The sequence below is a fragment of the Cololabis saira genome, chromosome 15 (assembly GCF_033807715.1).
Source record: "Cololabis saira isolate AMF1-May2022 chromosome 15, fColSai1.1, whole genome shotgun sequence".
Lineage (NCBI taxonomy): Eukaryota > Metazoa > Chordata > Actinopteri > Beloniformes > Belonidae > Cololabis > Cololabis saira.
Window position 1 is genome coordinate 4,446,417 of NC_084601.1, and position 25,563 is coordinate 4,471,979.

Below are 25,563 nucleotides of genomic sequence, written 5' to 3' on the forward strand. Positions count from 1 at the left end.
TTAGCGTTGACAAATTTTAAACAATTGTAACTATCAATACCAATATTTAATCTAATGAAATATTGACAGACAAGTCAATATCTGGTCGTACAGGGACAGTTCTTACCATTTACAAGATTAACATTTATCATACAGAACAATTTAGGATGACAGCACTGCAGCTTCCATTAAAAAAATTAAAAGAAGAAATAATAATTTGTTAATAATAATAATAACTAGAAAATTTCTGGAAATTTTGATATGGGCATGCCCTACCGCCCATTCGAGCCCTCTCGCTGCTCTGGTTTGGGGCTGCAGTGTTTGTGTTCGGGGCGGTTTTATGTCAGTTTGAGGTGTTTACGGTTGTATTTCATTCATTCCTGTGCTCCCAATAGCTATTAATGGGGCGCGCTTTTTGCCGTCTAGCGTCCCCACGGTAACGCTTTTGACTGAGAAAAGCAATGGCCATCGAGGCACGATGGAGACGCATCCAACGATGTTTGCCGTGCATGGGTGCACGTTCCGGTTCAGGCTACGTTAACGGATAGGTTTTTTTTCCACCATGGTTTTAAAAAACCCATCCGAATGAATGGGGCCATTTGGCATGGATTTTACATTAAACTTTCCTTAAATCACAGCTTCATGAAATTTTAATACGTTGAAGGTCACAGCGTGCCGAGTCAGGGAACATTTGTATGATGTATCTACGATAATCTGTTGCCTAGCAACAAGCGTCCAAAGTCAAACGGAAATTTAAAAAAAAATGAAAGGTCAATATCGCAAAAACTTAAAAAAATGGCATAATGAGGTTCTAGGCTCCGTTAGTGCCAATCGGGCCGAGTGTTTGAAAGTTTGAACTATGTCTCTACGATAAAGTCCGGCCGAGCAATAAGCGTCTGAATTTTCGCCTTTTTTTTTGGCTTTTTGGCATCTAGCGTTGCCACGGTAGCACTTTTGACTGAAAAAAGTAATGCCCATCGAGGCACGATGGAGACGCATCCAACGATATATGCCATGCATGGGTGCACATTGCGGTCCGAGCAGTATTAACAGATTGTTTATTCACATGCTCTCCCATACAAATGCATAGGTTTTTGTTGCCATGGTAACAAGCCCCATAGGATAGAATGGGACAATTTGGCTTTAATATCTCAAAAGCTGTAAACGACAGCGTAATGAGACCTCAGTATGTTGTAGTCCACATCAAGCTGAGTCTTTTAACGTTGGAACAAAGTCTCTGCGATACCGCGTTGCCGCGCAACAAGCATCCGAAGTTCCGTTAGCATCAAAATGAACAATGTGGAATATCTCAAAAACCGTAATAGCAAGCATGACGAGACTAAAATATGTTGCAGTACAAAGCGTCCCGGGTTTGTCAATGTTGTAATGATGTCTGTACGATAAACCGTTGCCTAGCAACAAGCGTCCAAAATAAAATAGATTTTTTTTTTAAATTGAAAGTTAAATATCGCAAAAACCGTAATAAGTAGCATGATGAAGTTTTATGGTCCTTTAGTGACTATCGGGCCGAGTGTTTGAAAGTTTGAACGATGTCTCTACGATAAAGTTCGGCCGAGCAATAAGCGTGGGAATTTTCGCCTTTTTTTTTGCTTTTTGGCAACTAGCGTTGCCACGGTAACCCCTATTACGGAGAAAAGTAATGCCCATCGAATCACGATGGAGACGCATCCAACGATGTATGCCATGCATGGGTGCACGTTGCGGTTCGGGCCGTATTAACGGACGAAAAAAAGTGCGGAATAAGAATAATAATAACTAGAAAATTTCTGGAAATTTTGATATGGGCATGCCCTACCGCCCATTCGACCCCTCTTGCTGCTTTGGTTTGGGGCTGTAGTGGTTGTGTTTGGGGTGGTTCTATGTCAGTTTGAGGTGTTTACGGTTGTATTGCATTCATTCCTGTGCTCCCAATAGTTAAAAATGGGGCGCGCTTTTTGGCGTCTAGCGCCCCCCACGGTGACACTTTTGACTGAAAAAAGTAATGCCCATCGAGGCAACATGGAGACGCATCTAACGATGTATGCCATGCATGGGTGCACGTTGCGGTTCAGGCTACATGATAGACAATGACAATGGATAGGTTTTTTTTTCACCGTGGTAAAAAATCCCATCCGAATGAATGGGGCCATTTGGCATGGATTTTGACATAAAATTTCCTTAAATCCCAGCTTCATGAAATTTGAATATGTTGACGGCCACAGCGTGCCGAGTCGGGGAACATTTGTACGATGTCTCTACGATAATCTGTCGCCTAGCAACAAGCGTCCAAAGTCAAATGGAAATTAAAAAAAAAAATGAAAGGTCAATATCGCAAAAATTTTAATAATTGGCATAATGAGCTTGTACAGCCCGTTAGTGCCAATCGGGCCGAGTGTTTGAAAGTTTGAACGATGTCTCTACGATAAAGTTCGACCGAGCAATAAGCGTCTGAATTTTTGCCTTTTTTTTTTGCTTTATGGCATCTAGCGTTGCCACGGTAACACTTTTGACTGAGAAAAGTAATGCCCATCGAGGCACGATGGAGGCGCATCCAACGATATATGCCATGCATGGGTGCACATTCCGGTTCGGGCAGCATTAACAGATTGTTTATTCACATGGTCCCCCATACAAATGCATTGGTTTTTGTTGCCATGGTAACAAGCCCCATAGGATAGAATGGGACAATTTGGCTTTAATATCTCAAAAGCTGTAAACGACCGCGTAATGAGACCTCAGTATGTTGTAGTCCACATGAAGCTGAGTCTTTTAACGTTGGAACCAAGTCTCTGCGATACCGCGTTGCCGCGCAACAAGCATCCGAAGTTCCGTTAGCATCAAAATGAACAATGTGGAATATCTCAAAAACCGTAATAGCAAGCATGACGAGACTAAAATATGTTGCAGTACAAAGCGTCCCGGGTTGGTCAATGTTGTAATGATGTCTGTACGATAAACCGTTGCCTAGCAACAAGCGTCCAAAATAAAAGTGATTTTTTTTTTAAATTGAAAGTTAAATATCGCAAATACCGTAATAACTAGCATGATGAAGTTGTATGGTCCTTTAAAAACTATCGGGCCGAGTGTTTCAAAGTTTGAACGATGTCTCTACGATAAAGTTCGGCCGAGCAATAAGCGCGGGAATTTTCGCCTTTTTTTTTGCTTTTTGGCATCTAGCGTTGCCACGGTAACCCCTATTACTGAGAAAAGTAATACCCATCGAATCACGATGGAGACGCATCCAACGATGTACGCCATGCATGGGTGCACGTTGCGGTTCGGGCCGTATTAACGGACGAAAAAAGAGTGCGGAATAATAATAATAATAATAATAAAAAAAGGGAAACCTTTCTAGATACTAATTTAACGCCTTCATTTTTCAGGTTTTCTCGGCCGTGTTTCATTTTTTGGGGATTTTTTTTTTCCACAACAGAGCGGGGTCATGCTTTACACCCGCTGGTGCGCAGTGGGACCTTTGCGACTTTAGCATGTTAGCGAAACGCTAGCAACATTGCCTTTTGGGCCATTCTGGACGATTGCAATATGGTCATGCCACTACTTGGCATGCCCATAACTAGACAAAATTCCCGGGAAATTTTGAAGTGCCACGGACTACTGCCGGATGATCGCGGGGCTTATTTGCACCCATGAAGGTCAAGGACTCGATACAGATTCCAATGACACCAACCATGACTCTCTATGTCAAACCATTCAAAAGTTATTACAGAAAATATGTAATAGGCTAATAGAACCGCTAACAAGACCGCTAACGGGATAGCTAACAGAACCGCTAACGGAACCTCTAACAGGATCGCTAACTGAACCGCTAACGGGATCGCTAACGGGACCGCTAACGGGATCGCTAACGGGACCGCTAACGGGACCGCTAACGGGACCGCTAACGGAATCGCTAACGGGATCGCTAACGGGACCGCTAACCGAGCCGCTAATGGGATCGCTAACGGGACCGCTAACAACCGCTAACGGAACCCCTAACGGGACCGCTAACAGAACCGCTAACAGAACCGCTAACGGGACCGCTAACGGGATCGCTAACAACCGCTAGCGGAACCGCTAACGGGACCGCTAATGGGATTGCTAACGGGACCGCTAACGGGGTCGCTAACTTGACCGCTAACGGGACCGCTAACGGGGTCGCTAACTGGACCGCTAACGGGATCGCTAACGGGACCGCTAACGGGATCGCTAACGGAATCGCTAACTGAACCGCTAACGGGACCGCTAACCGAACCGCTAACGGGATCGCTAACTGAGCCGCTAACGGGATCGCTAACGGGATCGCTAACAACCGCTAACGGGACCGCTAACGGGATTGCTAACGGGACCGCTAACGGGGTCGCTAAATGGACCGCTAACGGGATCGCTAACTGGACCGCTAACGGGACCGCTAACGGGATCGCTAACAGGACCGCTAACAGAACCGCTAACGGGACCGCTAACACCAATAACACTACCATCTCATAATAAACACCTACCATCCCATAATAACACTAACATCCCATAATAACACTAACATCCTATAAAAACACCTGACATCCCATAATAACACTAACATCCTATAAAAACACCTGCCATCCCATAATAACACTAACATCCTATAAAAACACCTGACATCCCATAATAACACTAACATCCTATAAAAACACCTGACATCCCATAATAACACTAACATCCTATAAAAACACCTGACATCCCATAATAACACTAATATCCTATAAAAACACCTGCCATCCCATAATAACACCTATCGTGTGTGTGTGTGTGTGTGTGTGTGTGTGTGTGTGTGTGTGTGTGTGTGTGTGTGTGTGTGTGTGTGTGTGTGTGTTCATCTAAGGTTAAAAGGTCAGGGTTCAGATTTCTCCATTTTCCAGGTTATACTATGAATTCTGTACTGAGTGAGTCATGTGACCAGTTCTGGGTCAGTCTAATCAGTACAGCTGAGCTCTGGTTGCTAGGGGCAACAAGAACCTGATACAGAGGGAGCGGGAATGACTCAGCTGGATTTTCGGTTGTGACAAACCTGAAATCACTCCACTTTGCGCTCAAACCGTAGCTCTTAGCAGAAAAACGAAAACATTTTGAGAAACGGAGAACCTACCAGATTATCTAAATGTTATTTTCATACAGATATTCCTTAAAATGTGTTAGTAACGGCAATTCGAAAACAAAAATGAGATTTTTTTTAAGAAAACTTCATTTAACATGGGAGTCAATGAAGAGAGAGACAGGAACTGGCGTGTCTGTTGGCTCCCCCGTTAAAAGTTTGTGCACACCACGCCTGTCAAAGTCACATTTTATGAATCACAAAACCTATGTCTATATTCTGACCAAAAATTATCTGTCTACCTTTTACGGTTTGCCCGTGAGCTCGAGTTACAAATAAGAAATCATGTTTTTTTTTCAGTGTAACTACACTCTAGCAAACTGACTCCCGTGCTCTAGATTTGAAAAAAAGTGATTTCCAGTCCTCGCTTGAGGGCTCATATCTTGAAAAGTGTACATTTTAGGAAAAAACAGTTTCGGGTTTGGAGAGAGAAGAGAAGTTTTCCTCCATTTTGAAGTTTGAATGACGTTTCTACGTCCAAGTATGAGAAAGATACGTGACTCGGAAAAAAGGTGAATTTTGTCTTTTTTTTCTCAACATTTTCCCATCCGCTTATAATGGCGCCATTGAAATGCATGGGAAAATCTTCCCCATTAGTTTGGAAATTTGGAAATGTTTTTGCACTTCGTGCAAAAACTATTCGTGCCATCGTTCTGAAAATCCACAGGACTGTAGTTAAATTCAGGGCCTACAACTTTCTAAATCGGTTCGGAATTTTTCGAGTAACGGTGTGCGAGTGGTGAGGCCCCAAAGTTCACGCAATGCGTTCCGGATGGGGCAAAAAGAGCACGTTTGTGCACGTTGCGCAAAAACGTGCACGCCAATTGCTTATAAAAGTCATACCCATCGATTCCCGATTAAGGCGCACGTTTCTACGTTTTTACTTTTCGCGTTTTCTCAAAGCTGCGGGACTAGTTACCGGACAAAGTTTTTACGGAAGAATATGGAATAAATAATAAGCCTGAGCAATAGTATGAGTGCCTCGTGCTGCGCACGAGGCACTCCTCCTCCATTGAGCTTGCGCAGCTCAATGGAGGAGGCGTGCCACGTGGCGCAGCCGTGGCACTAATAATAATAAAAATAAGAAAAGGGAAACCTTTTCTGGGTACTAATTTACGCCTTCATTTTCATGTTTTTCCTCATTTTTTCGGCCGTGTTTTACTTTTTGTGGATTTTTTTTTTCCACATCAGTGCGGGGTCATGCTGTACACCCGCTGGTGCGCAGTGGGACTTTTGCGACTTTAGCATGCTAGCAGCATTGCCCTTTGGGCCATTCTGGACGATTGCAATATGGTCATGCCACTACTTGGCATGCCCATAATTAAAGCTGCAAGCAGCGATGAACGGGCCCTCCACCCTTGTGCACGTTCAGGCTGCAGTGGAAGCTTGTATGACTTGATGTAGATTCTTCAGACCTGGACATTTAGCGGATGAAACCACCCACGACTCTCTACATCAAACCATTCAAAAGTTATAGCAGAAAATAGGTACTACCAAATATTGACCAATCAGAAGAAGGGGCGGGGCTAATTCAGGCCAATGAAGGTCAAGTACTCAATACCGAGTCCGATGACACCACCCTCATGTCTTTATCACAACCCGTTCAAAAGTTATGGCAGAGAATAGGAACTATCAAATATCAACCAATCAGAAGAAGGGGCGGGGCTCTTCTGCACCAATTATGTTCAAGGACTCAAAACAGAGTCCGATGACACCACCCACGACTCTTTATGTCAAACCATTCAAAAGTTATGGCAGAAAATAGGATCTATCAATGATGGACCAATCAGATGAAGGGGGGGCAAGCTTTTTGGCGTCTATCGTCGCCACGGTAACGCTTTTGACTGAGAAAAGTAATGCGCATCGTCGCAGGATGGAGACGCACATTTTGATGTATAACACACCTGGGTGAACGTTACGGTTCGGGCGAAGAAGCGGCCGAAGAAATGGCATAAATTGCGCCAAAATGACACAATTAATTCAAAATGACCGACTTCCTGATGGGTTTTGGCCATGGCGCCAAGAGACTTTTCTTTAAGTTGCGACATGATACAGGTGTGTGCCGATTTTCGTGCATGTACGTCAAACCTTATTGTGCGGTCAACCAAAAGTCACCGCCCCCCCTCACCTCCTCTGAACTACCGTATCAGTGATGTCTGATATGGGCCGGGTCCAGGCTGTGATATTAACATTGTTCTGTCCCAGGAAAGTCTAGGCCCATGGAGTTCAATCAGCTTTCTCTATTCCTGTGATGATAGGTAACAGAAAAGGTATCAAACTGGTGAGAAATGAAAAAAGTTAAATTAAATCTGCCAATCTGTTGAATATATCATGTCATCCTCGAAACTCACCAGTGTCTCCTGTTAAGGATTTACATGTACATTTAGCTCTTTTAAATATCAGGTCTCTGATTGGCAAATCTTTCTTAATCAATGATTTTATTAACCTCGATTTTATGTTTTTAACTGAAACTTGGTTAAGTCAGGATAATAGTGCAGCAGTTCTTATTGAGTCAACACCCCAGAATTTTAGTTTCTTTAGTGAAGCAAGAATACATAGGAGAGGAGGTGGAGTTGCCACTCTGTTCAAGGACAGCTTCCAATGCAAGAAAATGTCTTATGGTCAATTTGATTCTTTTGAATATGTTGCCATTCAGTTAAAATCCCCCTGTCGAGCAATCTTAGTGACCATCTACAGACCACCCAAATATAATGCAAGGTTTTTTGATGAGTCTACCAAACTACTGTCAATTATGTGCATGGATTTTGATTGTGTTGTTTTAGTGGGTGATTTTAACATTCATGTTGATAATCCCAAAGATCGGTGTGCCAAGGAACTTTTAAATATTCTGGATAATTTTGGGCTTTCCCAGCATGTCACAGATTCAACTCATAACAGAGGACACGTTTTAGATTTAATTATTTCCAAAGGTCTTAATATCTCAGAGGTTGTGGTGAACGATGTTGCTCTCTCTGATCACTACTGTGTTTTGTTTAAAATGACCACTGTTGCCAATCCTATGAAAGGTGAAGCAGAGGTAATCAGAAAGCGTTATATAAATGATAACACCTGTGCATTATTCGCCCAGGGTTTTACAGCATCACCAACCCTTCCCTCAGTTCTAGTTGATGACCTTGTTAATAGTTTCAGTTCTGATGTTATGACTGTTATTGATTCTATCGCCCCAATTAAGATCAAAGTTCTGTCCGGGAGGAAAAAGTCACCGTGGAGAAACGACACACTGGTTAAAGAACAGAGAAGGAAATGTAGACAAGCAGAACGCAAGTGGCGCAAAAACAAACTCCAGGTATCAGGGGCGGAGCAGGGGTCCCAGCCCAGGGGGGGCGAAGCATTCTAGATGGGCCCTTGTGGCCTAAACATCCCCGTTAAAACATAATACCTAAAAAAAATGCCACAGATCAGCGTCTCTGACACACAACCACAGCAGCAGCACAAGGTCAGAACCATCACATGAGGTTCTAGCACCATGGATTTTGCCACTTATTATGCCAAACCTAATTATAAGCCTAATGCAGACTTTAAGATATAAGTACCAAACTGGAGATAAAAATCAAATGACATCCAGTGATGTCTATGGAAGCTCATTTCCGCCAGTAAAAGAAAAAAATAAGATGAAATCTTAGCCTTAAAAATAAAAATATCCCCACGGTAAGTCATAATTATGACATAAAAAGTCATAATTTCGACTTTTTATAACTCTATCTTATAATTTCGACTTTTTATCTCATAATTATGACTTATCGTGGGGATATTTTTATTTTTAAGGCTAAGTTTTCATCTGAGCCATAGATGTCGGATTCGCCAAGTAGCACAATTCAGACACACGTGTTCAACCTACACAACAGTCAGTTTACAATGTGCGACGACATGTATTTAACACAATCAGACACGGCGGTCAAACAGTAACAAACAATATAGGAAAGGTCATATATTCAGCATTATGACAATGTTATCAGAAATAATTAATATTATGACAGCTTACCAATGATGGTTTCATCCAGCGATGGGCAGAAAACCACAACAAACATATTTGCATCCGGGAGTAGCACATTGAACGATCCAAAATGCAAAAACTTTAATTTTAAAACTTGTTCAAATCCGAACTATTTCCGAACCATCAGCCGGTTCTCCATCGCCGCAAACCTTTCAATCACTTTGCTCTCATCAACGGCGAAGTCTCTCTCGATTGAGAGATAGTCTGGCCTCATCCATGCAGCCTCATCCTTAAAAAGTCTCAAATTCCATTTTTGCTAAAATAAGGCATTTAAATGTCTTAATTTGTCTTAAATCTCAATCCAAGGGTCTTCATTTTATTCATTAAAGAGTTTATTTCATCGTTTTGAGGAGAATCTCCTGCGGATGTCCTAAATCTGTGTTGCCAGGTTGGGCAGGTTTCAGCCCAATTGAGCTGAAAAATATATATTTGGGCTGCTTTTCCTGGTTTTTACTACATATTTAGGAGAAATTATTGACAAAAAAAGTTTCCATTATGGCAAAGAAAAGTAGAAACTTACACAATAAACTCACTGATAATATATTTGCTTTAACCTACTCAATTTTATTGTAGTTTTTGTTTGGAGCCTGAACTTTTTTTTAGGGTATTTAGTAATGTGAAGATGAAATGTATTACGCATTTAATAATTTATAGTTTTAACAGAGAATGTAAGATTCGGGCTGGTTTTTCATTTTTTCGGTGGGTTTTATGTTGCATTTGGGCTGGAACCTGTCAGATCTGGCAACCTCAGCAGTGGATTTCTTAATGAATCGTGTTTTTGGTCACAATAAACTTGCTCTCATGAACGGCGATGTCCCTCTGGATTAAGAGCATGGTGAGGTTTGATAGTCTGGTCTCATCAATGCAGCCCGGAGAGAGTTTTTAATCAACTTCAGCTGCCAAAACTCAGCATGAGTTTAAGGCTCTGATGCGACAACTGGCTCGACGCATTACCACGGCGTAGGGTATGCGACGACGCGCACCCTACGCCGTAGGCTCTGCGTTAGTGTAACGCGGAACCATAAATCAGCCTTAAACAGACAACATGCGCCTGCGAACCCGTGCATGACAGGGAGACACACACGGGGAGAAGGGACTATTTCTTTCATTTTTATTTTTTAAACAACTTTATCCTTATGAACACAAGTTTTATACAGTCCAACTTTCCTTATTTTATTCAGAACACTTTTTTTTCCTCTTCGGAGTGGGCCCCCCCGAGCAGTGGGCCCGGGGCGGCTGCCCCCCCTGCCCCCCCTGCCCCCCCGCCTGCTCCGCTAGTGCCAGGTATATTACAACATTTATAAAGAGAGTCTTCGCAACTATAACCAGAAACTGAAGAATGCAAGGCAAGTCATATTTTTCAGAGATTATCGATAGAAACAGTAATAATGTTTGCACACTGTTTTCTGTGGTAGAAAGACTGACAAACCCCACAACCTCAATTCCCCCTGAACTGCTGTCTGAAAAAGCCTGTAATGACTTTGCTGACTTTTTCACAAACTAAATATCAGAGATAAGACAAGCAATGTGCTCCACCTCAGGAATGATAACACTTTTGCCTTCCCATCCTTTAGTCAATCTGGGACATTTCTGCCCCTTAGATCATACAACCCTAACGGAACCAGTTTTAAAATTAAAGCCCACAACATGCTGTCTTGATATTCTGCCTTCAAACTTTTTTAAAACTGTTTTTAACTGCATAGCTCCGGATGTATTGCAGATAATAAATACTTCTCTTCAAACAGGCCAGTTTCCCCAGGCCTTGAAAACTGCAGTGATAAAACCTCTTCTAAAAATCATTGAAAAGGTCGTTTTCCAGCATATTCATGCTTTTATGATGCAAAACAATCTTTTTAACACATTTCAGTCTGGATTTCGGCCACACCACAGCACTGAGACTGTACTCATCAAAGTCTTAAATGATATTCATCTGAATAATGATGCAGGCAAATCCTCTGTTCTGGTATTATTGGATCTCAGTGCTGCATTCGACACAGTTGATCATAACATTCTTCTCAGCAGACTGGAAAAGTGGGTGGGACTTACCGGCACTGTGCTTCAATGGTTTAAATCTTACTTGCAAGATAGGGCCTTTTTTGTGTCAATTGGAAACCATGAGTCTGAGAGAACCAAGATCACATGTGGGGTTCCTCAAGGGTCCATTCTCGGACCGCTTCTATTCAACATCTATATGCTACCCCTAGCTCAGATTAGGGGTGGGCGATATGACCTAAAGTTAATATCACGGTATTTTTCATCTTTTGAACGGTGACGGTATAATATCACGGTATTTTTTGGTACGTTTTGGGAGGAGTAGCCTGTCCTGTCCCTTTATGTGAATAAGGTTAATATTATTATTTTTATATATATATTTTTATTATATATATTTTATTATATATATATATATAATATTATATATATATATTATATTATATTTATTTTTATTATATTATATTTTAAATATTTTGTAAACCTGTCTTAAAATGTAATACTGGACCTCGGTGGGGCTGGTTGGACAGCGGGTGGTGGAAAATTTCCCTTAATTTTAAATCCAAAACTTGACAGGTTTATGCCATGAGTATTCATATAGAGTAATCCCTTGTTTTTCGAGAGGGTTACGTTCCAAAAAGAACCCGTGATAAGTGATATTCACATAGTAGCAACCCTTTTTTTTTTAATAATTATTATACAAAGCTTCAAATTGCGGAGTTCAACACCTCCTCGCACGTATTTCACTGCTGTTCTGATGCTGCTGCAGCCCGACTCGCGCTGCAGCGTCTTTTTCTTCTAAAGCCCGCGGTACAGGTGTGTTTTTTCGAGAGAAGAACATGGTTATGGGTATTTTTTTGTCACTCTTTTTTTCTTCTGGGCAAAAAGATTCTTTAAAACCGACATTCATTAATTTTTTCTCCATCTTGAAGTGGGTGACTGGTATTCCAGCAGGTTGAAACAGCGCTCTGCGCTCCGCTGCCGTCAAAGACCCGCCCAGCTCTACTTCTGATTGGCTAGTGTTAGTTTGGTTGAGCCAGAGCTGCTTTCCTCTCATTCCATTGGTAGACGAATACGGTTGACTAAGACTTTTTTTTTTCTCTCAAACCTTTTTTTTTTTTTTTTTTTAAGCAGTCAAACTCGCACGCCGAGAAAAAAAACTCTGTACGCCGGAATACTTTAAGCCCTGCATTTCTTACTACTCTTGTCGTAAGGTGTAGCAGCAGTAAACGATGCCTACAGTGAAAGCTGTGTACTCTTGGGACGTGCTCCGCTGGTGCTGCTCCAGCACCAGCGGAGCAGCGGTCCCAGCAGCAGCTGCTGGTCCCACTTGCGCTCGTTTTAGCCCGGGTTGCCTCTTCATATTCACGGGCGTGCGTGTTTTTTAAGTGATGAAACAGGTTGCTTGTGTTTCCACCTCTTGCTGTCACAACACGGCAGCAAACCTTGCATATCACCGACGCTTTTAATGCCTTATTTAGGCTTATTATTTTATAATTGATTTATTACGGTATTGACGGTATTGCAAAATCCATGTCGTGGCGCAGTTTCACACCGGTGATGACTATGACACCGGTGTACCGCCCACCCCTAGCTCAGATTATGGAAAATCACAACATTTCCTACCATATTTATGCCGATGACACACAGCTCTATATTTCAGTGTCACCACATGACTACAGTCCCCTACTCTCATTGAGTAACTGTATTCACCAAATCAATGAGTGGATGTGCCAGAATTTTCTCCAGCTAAAGGCAGACAGAGGTGATCATTTTTGGCCCTAAAAATAAAAGGGAAAAGATCAGCGCTCACCTTGGCTCCATGGCATTGACAGCTACAAATCAAGCCAGAAATCTGGGTGTAATTATTGACTCAGACCTGAACTTCAACAGCTATCTAAAGTCTATCACTAAATCTGCCTATTACCTGAAAAACATTGCTATAATTAAGGGGTTTCTGTCTAAACAAGACATGGAAAAACTTATTCACGCATTCATTTTCAGTAGGTTGGATTATTGCAATGGCATCTTTACAGGCCTTAACAAGAAATCAATCAGGCAGCTGATCCAGAACGCTGATCCAGAGTCCTTAAAAACACCAGGAAACTGGACCACATTACACCAGGAAACTGGACTATATTACACCATGAAACTGGACCACATTACACCAGGAAACTGGACCATATTACACCAGGAAACTGGACCATATTACACCAGGAAACTGGACCATATTACACCAGGAAACTGGACCATATTACACCAGGAAACTGGACCATATTACACCAGGAAACTGGACCATATTACACCAGGAAACTGGACCATATTACACCAGGAAACTGGACCATATTACACCAGGAAACTGGACCATATTATACCAGGAAACTGGACCACATTACACCAGGAAACTGGACCACATTACACCAGGAAACTGGACCATATTACACCAGGAAACTGGACCACATTACACCAGTAAACTGGACCACATTACACCAGTAAACTGGACCATATTACACCAGGAAACTGGACCACATTACACCAGGAAACTGGACCATATTACACCAGGAAACTGGACCATATTACACCAGGAAACTGGACCATATTACACCAGGAAACTGGACCACATTACACCAGGAAACTGGACCATATTACACCAGGAAACTGGACCATATTACACCAGGAAACTGGACCATATTACACCAGGAAACTGGACCACATTACACCAGGAAACTGGACCATATTACACCAGGAAACTGGACCATATTACACCAGGAAACTGGACCATATTACACCAGGAAACTGGACCACATTACACCAGGAAACTGGACCATATTACACCAGTAAATTGGACCACATTACACCAGGAAACTGGACCATATTACACCAGGAAACTGGACCATATTACACCAGGAAACTGGACCATATTACACCAGTAAATTGGACCACATTACACCAGGAAACTGGACCATATTACACCAGGAAACTGGACCATATTACACCAGGAAACTGGACCATATTACACCAGGAAACTGGACCATATTACACCAGGAAACTGGACCACATTACACCGGTCATGAAATCACTACACTGGCTTCCAGTGAGTCAAAGGATAGAGTTTAAAATCTTCCTGCTGGTCTATAAAGACCTGAATGGTCTTGGACAAAAATACATGCTGGATCTGTTAGTTCCTATGAAGCTTTTCTTATCATTTTATTTCATTTATTTGTTATTTAAGCGTACTCTTAATCAAATACTTTCTGAAAACCTCGAATGAGATGTGTACCTGTGGTACTCTACTGCCCTTAGTTTTCAGCAACTTGTGCTTTTTATTATTTTACCTTCTTTTCTCATAATTTTATTTCATTTTATTTGTTATTTACTGTCTAATTATGTCTTGCCGCTTTTAATGTTGATGTAAAGAACTTTGAATCACCTTGTGTTGAATTGTACTATATAAATAAACTTGCCTTGCCTCACAGCAACCTTATTAGATTTGCTTTCCTTGACCAGCAGTCCATCACATTACTCCGGCATGCACAGATTATCTCACTCTCTCTCTCTCACACATACACACACAAACACACACACACACTCCAGCCGGAGTTTGTTCTTTGCCATGTACGGACAGCTGAGGCCGGGATGAAGTCATACCTCTGAGTTTGTACAGCTCCCCATTGACGGAGTTTACAATGAACATGTGTGGAGCCTCGTCGCTCGTGGTTACAGACGCTCCAATCAGAGGCAGGGACCCTCGAGGCTTCTGGCTTTTTCCCTGTTCATTGACGAAATACTGCAGCTGGCCCAGCTCTGGATCTAAAACAAAGTACCTGCACAGGAGGAAAGAGACAGATGGAGACAAAAGTGACTTAAAAAGTAATGAACCAGAGAAAAAGACAGCAGAAAGGGAAATTGTATACGTAATTGCATGCGTTGGTGTTATCCAGAGGTGTCAAAAGTATTCACATTCATTACTCAGATAGAAGTATAAATACTAGAGTTTAAAAATACTGAAGTCTCAACTCAAGTTTTTTACTCAAGTGAAAGTATAAAAGTACTGGTTTCAAAACTACTTAAAGTATAAAAGTAAAAGTAATGTAAGGGGGAAAAAAGCCATTAAGGACAAAAGCCATTGAAAATGAATGTATCTTAGTATAATGCAAATATATTAAAGAACCATAAATGTGTACTATTGAGCATTAACATGTGTTTCAGAGAGCAGGAGATATGATGACTATTTGTCTATAAGTATTGTAATGGTGCAAAAAGTCAAACTTCAGAGGCATGTTATCATTTATCCTAACCTTTATTGGAATGTACATCCAAGTTTAGTTGCAGGAATCTGAGGGAACGGATGTAAGAACAAAACTGGACAAGAACATCTGAAACAACCACAACCAAATTCACTCTATCCGGATGGAGCAATTTAACTGGATAGTTTTTATTTAAAGGCAGAAATGAAATAGAGTAACGAGGCTGTTTTTAAAATGTAAGGAGTAAAAAGTACAGATAATTGTGTGAAAATGTAAGGAGTAAAAGTAAAAAGTCGTCTGAAAAATAATTACTCCAGTGAAGTATAGATAACCAAAATTTCTACTTAAGTAAGGTAACAAAGTATTTGTACTTTGTTACTTGACACCTCTGGTGTTATCATCGTCATCTTTACACCCAATCAGCGTTGGCTCACAGCCCGATGCGTTCAGGACAGTTGTAAAGTAAGAATTAGCCAACACTGGCCGCACAATGCACATTTTATTGTAATTATAGCCCACAATTTACAATTATATATGAACGCATCACACAAAACGGGGCCCTATCATTGGGCCCTATGAGCTTGTGGGCCCCGTGGCGACCGCCCCCTAACCCCCCTCTGGCTCCGCTACAGGAGTTTGCCCAACCAATCTACTGTACATGCACTTTGTGGACTTGCAGAAGGCATTTGACCGTGTCCCTTGGGATGTTCTGTGGAGAGTGCTCTTGGAGTAAGGGAACCTTGGTTTGTCGCTACAGGCCATTCAGTTCTCCAAACAGAGCAAGTTTGGCCTGTGTTGCTGGTAATAAGTTGGACTTGTTTTAGGAGGACGTTAGACTCCCGGCTCCACTTTGTCACTGGTTCTATTCATAACTTTTATGAAAAGGAATTAGGTGTCGCTAAGGACCAGATTGGCTCTGGTTTGGTGGTTGCACCTCTGCTTTATGCAGATGATGTGGTCCTGCTGGCGTCGTCGAGCCAAAACCTTCAGCTCTCACTGACCAAAATCGGACAAGCGGTAATTAACGCATGGATCGTGGAAAGTACATTGTGACAACAAATACAAAAGCGGATAAAAAGTAACATGTAGTCGTGGGTTAATACTTTGATATCAGAACTGAACAGCTGTATCACATAACATTGCCTAAAGTGCTGACATATATCAGAATCACCAGTCACCTGGAATCCTTTATGAGGAGGATTATATCATAAAGGATTTCAGACTTGGTCTGTTACTTCATCCTTCATGGGAAGCATTTTCCTTTAACCCTCTTGTGCTCCCAGGGAGGATGCAGTGAATACTGCTGTCTGAAAAATCGATCCCCCTGTCACGGTTCCTGCCCTCTTCTAGCGGCAGTGCTGCTGATTTATGTCAACCACAGCCAACCAGGGAACAATCTGCCTGCGTCAGTTTACACCCAGCCCTCTCTTTTTTTGTCCCTCACGCTGCATGTATACCACAAATACAGTACATCAAGTGCTATATCTCTGTTGTTCAGTCAGCAGAATAGAGACTTTTACCGCTGACCCCTGCAGGCAGTCCTGGCTTTGCAGCTAAAGCACATTGCAGAGCTTTAACATGATGAATGATGCTGGGGAGGAACCTTGGGCTTCATATCAGACACCGCTGATATTTCTCAACCTTGTAAGGTCAGAGACCCAGCTATCAGTCAAGTTTTAACATTTTAACAGAACTGAAGTCAGTAAAAAGTAAAGTGTTAACCCCACAGCTTCAAACAATTTACAGGACTGTCTCAGAAAATGTGAATATTGTGATGAAGTTCTTTATTTTCTGTAATGCAATTAAAAAATCTAAAATGTCATACATTCTGGATTCATTACAAATCAACTGAAATATTGCAAGCCTTTTATTATTTTAATATTGCTGATTATGGTTTACATTTTAAGATTAAGATTCCCAGAATATTCTAATTTTTTTAGATAGTATATTTGAGTTTTCTTAAGCTGTAAGCTGTAATATTTCAGTTGATTTGTAATTAATCCAGAATGTATGACATTTTTGTTTTTGTAATTGCATTACAGAAAATCACAATATTCTAATTTTCTGAGACAGTCCTGTACTACAAAATTGGCGACAATTTAAGCTCTGCACAAAAAAAATATTTTAACTGAATGATTTCGTATTAGGAATGCAACATAGTCGGCTTTTTACATGAGTTGTTCATGTACAAGCCCATGTGGTTACACATGTAGAAAATAAACAGCACCACCAAAACAGAGACATCTTACATTTATTCTGACTTTTAATGAAAACTCTTCTGGAAGGCAACATATTGTGCCTTTCTTTTGACAAGTTAAGGCATTAATGAAAAGTTTTGGGCATTTTTTTGCTTAAAATACTACAGAGACTCAGTACAAAAGCTCCCTTTTTAAAAAGAAAATTCTGCATCTCTGTTGAAACTAGTCTGTCCTCCAGAGGAGTGTGCCTCTTTTGCAATTACTGCACACTTCCAAGGTACAGCAAACACAGCATGTGAAGGTACAGTGGGAATAATTAATAATTGCACTCTAGGCTGGCTTTCTGATGTCACAAAACCCTCTAAATCAAACCCAGCTCTTTGAATGACTATTCTATTTTCAGACTGAGGCGAAAAATAATTAGCATGGTTGAAGTACTGTATGCTGGCGTTCTTGAGTTGGCAGTCACTCTGTAGACGTCAAACTAGGGCTGGGTGATATGGACCAAAAGTCATATCTCGATATTTTCTAGCTGAATGTCGATACTCGATATATATCGATATTTTTTCTGTGCCATAATTGGGGTTTCCCCCAAAGCATTATAGCATAGCATCTCTGTTAGCTTCATTTTTTTCTGAGGCAAACCCTTAAAAAAACAGTCAGTTTTAATACAAAGCCTCGTGCCAAATGTCACACAGGTTCCTTTATTAACAGAGGTCTGCACAATATCAAAATGTATAAAACAAATGAAATAAAAATAGACTGCCTGCATATATAGAATAAAAATGCTTCTTGAATAAAATAAAACAAATATCCCTTTCCTGCATAACAATTAAATTAAAATACACTGTGCAATTAATACAATGTAGACAGTAACAGGCAGACTTTTCCACTGAGGTTGACAGTTGTGCAAATAACAAAACATTTGTACAAATCTCAAATAAAACATTCAAGTCAATTTGTCACAAAATAAGCTATATCAAAATCATGAAAAAAAAAAAAATTTAAATCGATATAAACGATATTGTCTCGTACCATATCGCGTTTGAAAATATATCGACATATATCAAAATCTCAATATATCCCCCAGCCCTACGTCCAACTATTTCATCTACACTTGAGACGCTCTCATCTCAAGTGTAAATGATTTCTTTATATAATATGTCTCCCTTTGATTTATAGTTGACATCATTGGACGTTGGCAGCAACTAATAGCCCTTCAATGGTGATCAATTTTTGTAATCATCCTTGTAAATCACAGCAATAATTAAACTGCACTAAAAGCTTAGCCAAGCCATTTGTTCACATTAAGAGACTGGTACCCATCTTCTAATGCAAGACCATCAATGCTACAGGGAGTAGCTAGTCAGCAGAATCTGACATCTCGCCGTACTTGAGATGTGCAGTCATACAGTCAAACTCCAAGAGTTAACGTGCAGCCAATATTTTACAATGTTCCCGGAATGTACCGTCATGAGAAGATTGTAAAGGTGCAGCAATAGTATTTAATTAGTCAACTGACTTATAAGAGAAAACCCCCACCACAACCACGGGGCAACATGAGCCTGCCACCGGAGACATTACACCCAACATTCACTGACTGTGTTTCCATGCATCAATAACCCTTTTAAAACCCGAATATTGGCAATAACCCGAATTTGCACGGCCATGTAAACACCAATAACCCCTTTGAATAACCTGAATTTGCTCATATTCGGGTTTTTAAAAACCCCAATATGACCCCTGGGTTACTCCTTTTAAAACCTGAATTTTGGGTCATGCAAACGCCAAACGGAATATCCCCATCAAACGGAACAGGAATTTGTTTTCTGCACATGTTCTGTTCACAAGGAATCCTGGTCTTTTGAGTCCAGGAAGTTCTTATAAACACGGAGAAACACAAGACCAGGAGGAGACTAATCACTTCATAAATGGAATGAAGGATATGAACATTTCTGCATTTGTAGACGCTAGAAAGTACCGGGATAGAAGATTTACAAGAAGGAGAGAGAAAAGTTGTGTGAAGCAGCATTTGTTTTGAATTTGGATACAGGAAGAAGAAGCGGAAATGACGGGAATTGCGTCATGATGTTCTCCGTGCGTCGCTGGCATGGATCTATTATAAAACTGGATGGGATATCAAAAATGGCCGCCCATTCATTTCAATGCATTCTGCTCAGCCAGCGCATACGCCGAAAAAATCTCTGACTTCCGGGTTTACTTCCGCGTTATGCGGCCCATAGAGCATGCGCAGTTGAGTCACCTCCCATGATGCTCTGGGGCCTCCCATCATGCCCCGGGGCAATGACGCAAGTATGAATATAATATGTATTAATATAATATATTAATTAATGTATATTATTACATGTATAGTATTACATATATTATTAATGTATTAATATAATATAATTACATAATATATATTAATATAAACATCCGTGGAATGCACGGACACGGCTGTGACGTCAGCCGTCACGCCCAGAAAGAGACTTTTCTTTGACTTTTCTGGCCGTTATAAAACATTTTTGACGGATATAAAGTCCATGACTTAAAAATATAGAATACAAAGATTAGTAATTGCCGGTGATTACAGCTGGAGGTTCCTGTGAACAGTTTTAGAGGCTTCTCTTTTACTATTGCGGTCTATGGGAAAAAAGCTTTCTGGGCGACATGGGATTTTTGGTTGCAGTACCGCGGCTGGCCACTGGAAAAAATCGGCGTGCCTTCTGAGCGCCAGACCCGGGGGCTGGTCGCTGGTTTGATCCAGATATCCCGAATGATTAATTACCATGTAAACGGGATATTCTGAATTGTTACTCCTCTCAAAGCACGACGAGACGCAAGTTTTCTTTTACGGGTTTATTCTTTGGTTCATCTTCTTGAACCTCCCAAAACCGTGAAAACTTAAACATACAATACACAGTATTAGAGTGACAAAGGCTGACACAAATCACACCATAATGAATAAATAAACAAAATGATAAACAAAACGAACCTCGTTGGCTGCATGCATGAATGTGAGAAAGTAAAGTCCTTGGTGACTTAAGTCCTTGTCCTTAACAGTCTTTGAAGTTGTGAATATACTTAATAAATTATCTTAATTCGAGAGTTTGTTTGCCAGACCGTCTCGTGTAGCTGCTGCTCGTTCCCGCCAGTGAGAGCGGGGCCAACTCATCTTCCGGTTTTAAAATAAAAGCTTGCGCTTAAAACACAGGAAAGTATACAAAATAACCAAATAAAATTAATTATAAAAATATCAAAACCCTTTGCATGAAAACACTAAATTAACACGTAATGAATGCTTGCATCTGTTACACAAATGTTTCAGTATCCGGAATATTAGCAATAACCCGAATTTTGACTGTATGTAAACGTAGTCATTCTCTCTTTGGGTATAACCGTGATAGATGCTCAACTCTCTTCTGCATCCTCACCCTTTTCAGATTTTTTTCTTCTCAGATCGAGCAAGTAATAAACTTTTGGTTTGGATGAGATCATTGCCATTGCAGACGTTGATAAATGCAATGTACAAGATTTATCGTCTAAGTATTACGACAAATACATTCAAGTTCATGCAAACGTGCAGAAGTATTGGGATTAATGACAAATATATAATGATTTTTCCCATACCATAACACTTCCTCTACCATGCTTGATATATGTTGAGGGACACTTTGGATCGTGGGCTGTTCCTGTTTTAGATGGGTTTTTTGTTCTTCTTGTCATCAATACAGATACAACTTTATCATTGTTTTAAAAGAACATGGGAGGCATTTTTAGAAACGTCTGGTCAATATTTTCTAGCAGGTATCTAATCTGGCTTTCATTCTTGGGCGTTATAATTGCTTTACAACTTGCTGAAAACTCTCTGTATTTACATTCATGAAGGTATCTCTGTATTATAGACTTCGACTTTCACACACCGACCTCCCCCAGGCTTTTCCTGATTTCTGTTGACGTTGTAAAGGCTTTTTAAAGGCTTTTTTCTTACTCAAAAGAAAAGAAATGACAAATATCCACTTTAGTTGTCTTTTGGGATCTTTTTGATGTTGTTGATCTTATCAGTTCTAAAGATTTTGCTGTCTCTTTTATAAAGATTCGAGTTGCTTTTATCCACTCTTTCACTTGCTGCAACATCTCCTTGGATTCATCTCAGCAGCTCTGCTGCCAAAAGCCAGGTCAATACCAAATATCTCCAGATAACTCCAGACCTTTATATCCACTTCATGCATCTTGAAGCAACAAGGAAACAGATGGCACCTGACAAACTGACTTCTTTGTAGTCAATCATCCAAAATACGTTTGAGCCCCTGAAGTTGTGTGTATTTCAATTAAAATGGCTATAAACCCTGCATGGTGCATGGCACATTTTGTGAAACAGAAAAAGCATAAAGCATTGCTGAAGATTAACACAGTTGCAAAATGTACAGGACTGTCTCAGAAAATTAGAATATTGTGATAAAGTTCTTTACTTTCTGTAATGCAATTAAAAAAAACAAAAATGTCATACATTCTGGATTCATTACAAACCAACTGAAATATTGCAAGCCTTTTAATTATTTTAATATTGCTGATTATGGCTTACAGCTTAAGATTAAGATGCCCAAAAAAAAAAAAAAACAAGATTCCCAGAATATTCTAATTTTTGAGATAGCATGTTTGAGTTTTCTTAAGCTGTAAGCCATGATCAGCAATATTAAAATAATAAAAGGCTTGCAATATTTCAGTTGATTTGTAATGAATCCAGAATGTATGACATTTTTGTTTTTGTAATTGCATTACAGAAGATCACAATATTCTAATTTTCTGAGACAGTCCTGTAAATCTAAAAAAAAAGAGAATATGGGACTATTATTTAATAATGTGTTTTCCCTTGTTTTATATTTTGTGAGATGCTTGTTAATGTTTTTTTTCCTTGTCTAAAATATGAAGGTTTATGCATTTCCTCCTCCTGTTTCCTACTGATTCAGACCATTTTTGGTTACATTACCGCCCTACGTCACGTTTCTCTGTTTTCTATGTGATGCTACAGGGAGCTGACGTGAAGAAGGTTGAGGATTTCAAGTACATAAGATAAAAAGTGAAGAACAAGGGAGAGTATGGAAGGGAGGTGAACAAGCCTGTGCAAGCAGGTTGGAACGGGGGGAAAAAGTGTCAGATCAAAGAGTCATGTGTGATAAAAGAGTACCGGTGGGGAGACGGTGGGGAGACGGTGGGGAGACGGTGGGGAGACCTGCTACATTGTGCGGTTCAAAGACCGCGGCACCGGAGGAAAGACAGGCAGCAGAGTTGGAAGCAGCAGAGGTCAAAATGTTGTTCAACATGGGCCGTTGAAATGCTTCATACTACAAATAAAGGTTGATGCAATAATCTAATATTACAGCATCTTTTTAACCCTGGTACTGTCTTTGGGTCAAAATGACCTCATTCTCCTGTTCCTTCTTTCCTCCTGCTCTATCCTTCCTTCTCCCTTCCTCTTTTCTCCCTTCCTTCCTTCTTTCCTTGTTTTCTCCCTTCCTTCCTTCCTTCCTTCCTTCCTTCCTTCCTTCCTTCCTTCCTTCCTTCCTTCTTCCCTTCCTTCCTTCTTTCCTCCTGCTCTCTCCTTCCTTCTTCCCTTCCTCTTTTTCTCCCTCCCTCCCTTCCTTATTTCCTCCCTTCCTTCTTTTCTCCCTTCCTTCCATCCTTCTTTTCTCCCTTCCTTCCATCCTTTTCTCCTTCCCTCCCTCCCTCCCTTCCTTCCTTCCTTCCATCCTTCCTTCTTTTCTCCCTTCCTTCCATCCTTGTCTTCTCCCTTTCTTCCTTCCTTCCTTCCTTCCTTTCCTTCTTTCCTCCTGCTCTCTCCTTCCTTCTTCCCTTCCTTCTTTTCTCCCTTCCTTCCTTCCTTCCTTCTTCCCTTCCTCTTCCTCTTACATACATACATACACACATACAGGAATGTCTCAGAAAATTAGAATATTGTGATAAAGTCCTTTATTTCCTGTAATGCAAAAATGTCATACATTCTGGATTCATTACAAATCAACTGAAATATTCCAAGCCTTTTATTATTTTAATATTGCTGATCATGGCTTACAGCTTAAGAAAACTCAAATATCCTATCTCCAAAAATTTGAATATTCTGGGAATCTTAATCTTAAAATGTAAACCATAATCAGCAATATTAAAATAATAAAAGGCTTGCAATATTTCAGTTGATTTGTAATGAATCCAGAATGTATGACATTTTTTTTTTTTTTTTTTTTTAAATTGCATTACAGAAAATAAAGAACTTTATCACAATATTCTAAATTTCTGAGACAGTCCTTTATGCATACGCTGACCTGAAATTCTTATGTCCACTTCCACAAAATCTCCTTTTTTACCAAGTACAAGCAAATTCAAGTAGTTAATGCTGGGCAGCAACTTTAAAAACAGAGCAGCAGAAGACAAGCCAGACAAAAAAGGAAAAAAAAAGTCTAAATAAAAGCAATTGGCCAGGTTTGCTTCATCGTTGCTGCAGAACTAACCCTCACTCGAGGTGCGCTACCCCGGCCATCAGCTTTCATTTAAAAAGCAACATACTTAGTGCATCTGCAAAGGGGATGATTCATCCCTCTCTCCCTTGCTCCCCCTCCTATCCACCCTGCCAACTACTTAGAAAGATATAGATTTTGGATCTAAATATCCTTCAAGATCAAAGCCTCATTTCATTCAATGAGATGTTTAAAAATGAGTGTGAAAGAGCTCCAAATGTCTTTGATGTGCATACAAGTGTCGAATACCTACTCACGCTGCACAAACAGCAGCAGAAAGCCACGGCACAAATGATGCTGCAAAGACAAGTCCTCGTTTAGCACCATAGTTTAAAAAGTCCACTGAATCTTTCTCCACCAGCGTCGCCCTGGAAACCATCCACCATCCACAAATCAAAAGCCTAAGCATCAGTCCAGCAGTAAAGCTGCCTTTACTAACTCCAGCATCAAATCACCACACTAAATCATGCACAGATGATGCAAGTCCTGCACCGTGTAGTGCTTCATAAGTAACACAGCCCCAAAACCACAAAGCATTAAATGTTTTCTGACACACAACCAGCTTTGTGTTTCACAAAAAAAAAAAATCACTGGAACTAAAGTATGCATGAAATCAGTTTCCGTGAGTGTTTTTTTCTACAACACCCACAGGCTGCTATCTGGTTGAGAAGTGACAGAACTATTCTAATTTTAGAGTTTGTAATTTCCTGGAATACTATCAAAAATGCTGATGACTCACTATTGTTGATTAAAGAAACAACTCTCTCTCCGTGGAAGAGTGGGAGGGGAACTCACCCATCAGGCTGGATTGGCTTTTTTATGGGATTGCGTCTTGTTATCCGTTTTAAATGGAAACATGTGGAAGTGTTCCTGGCATGCCAGATAAGTGTTGTAGTTAAACGTGTGAGGGTTAAAGAAAGGCATCTTTCTCATCATATCATAGTGTGGCAGGGTGGAGGAGCTGCAGTCACTCAGGCTGACGGGATACAGGTGTGGCCCGTCAACCTCTCCACCCTGCCAGCCTTATAAAGGAGAGACAGAGAAGCTGCAAGAGAGGACTGAGAAGCGGCTGATGTCGGCTGGTGCTGTGCTTGTGCACGTGTGACGGTGTGTGTGGTTCAATAAAAGGGTTCTGCATTAAACTCTGTGTCCTCTCTATCCTGTCGGTCGGGCCCCATAGCACTCGCCCTGCTACACATAGCTACAAACACCTTGTTTGTTACTATAAAATAGTCTCAATTTAACATGTTGCGGCTCCGTTGACTTGAATTTTACCCTTTAGTCCAAAAACATTCTGTTCAAGCTAAAAACTGCTTTGATTTGTCATTTGGTCCCTTATGAAATGTTACACTTCTTACCACGTAGAATATAATATAATAATAAACTATATTTATATAGCACTTTTCTAAACAAAGTTACAAAGTGCTTAACACAGCAGCAGAGAACTCAATTCAGCTTAAAGGACACTTAAGGAAGAGAATTCAACTCCAGATTAGTC

At 40.6% G+C, this 25,563-nt stretch overlaps 1 protein-coding gene across 1 annotated transcript in view; it reads right to left on the reverse strand.

Moving 5' to 3' along the window:
* Positions 1-25,563, reverse strand: part of LOC133461310 (oxysterol-binding protein-related protein 10) — a 213,083-nt gene that overhangs the window by 169,472 nt on the left and 18,048 nt on the right. Inside the window, exon 2 of the mRNA XM_061742171.1 lies at positions 14,757-14,932. Coding sequence (XP_061598155.1) covers positions 14,757-14,932 — 176 coding nt within the window. The remainder of the gene's footprint in view (positions 1-14,756; positions 14,933-25,563) is intronic.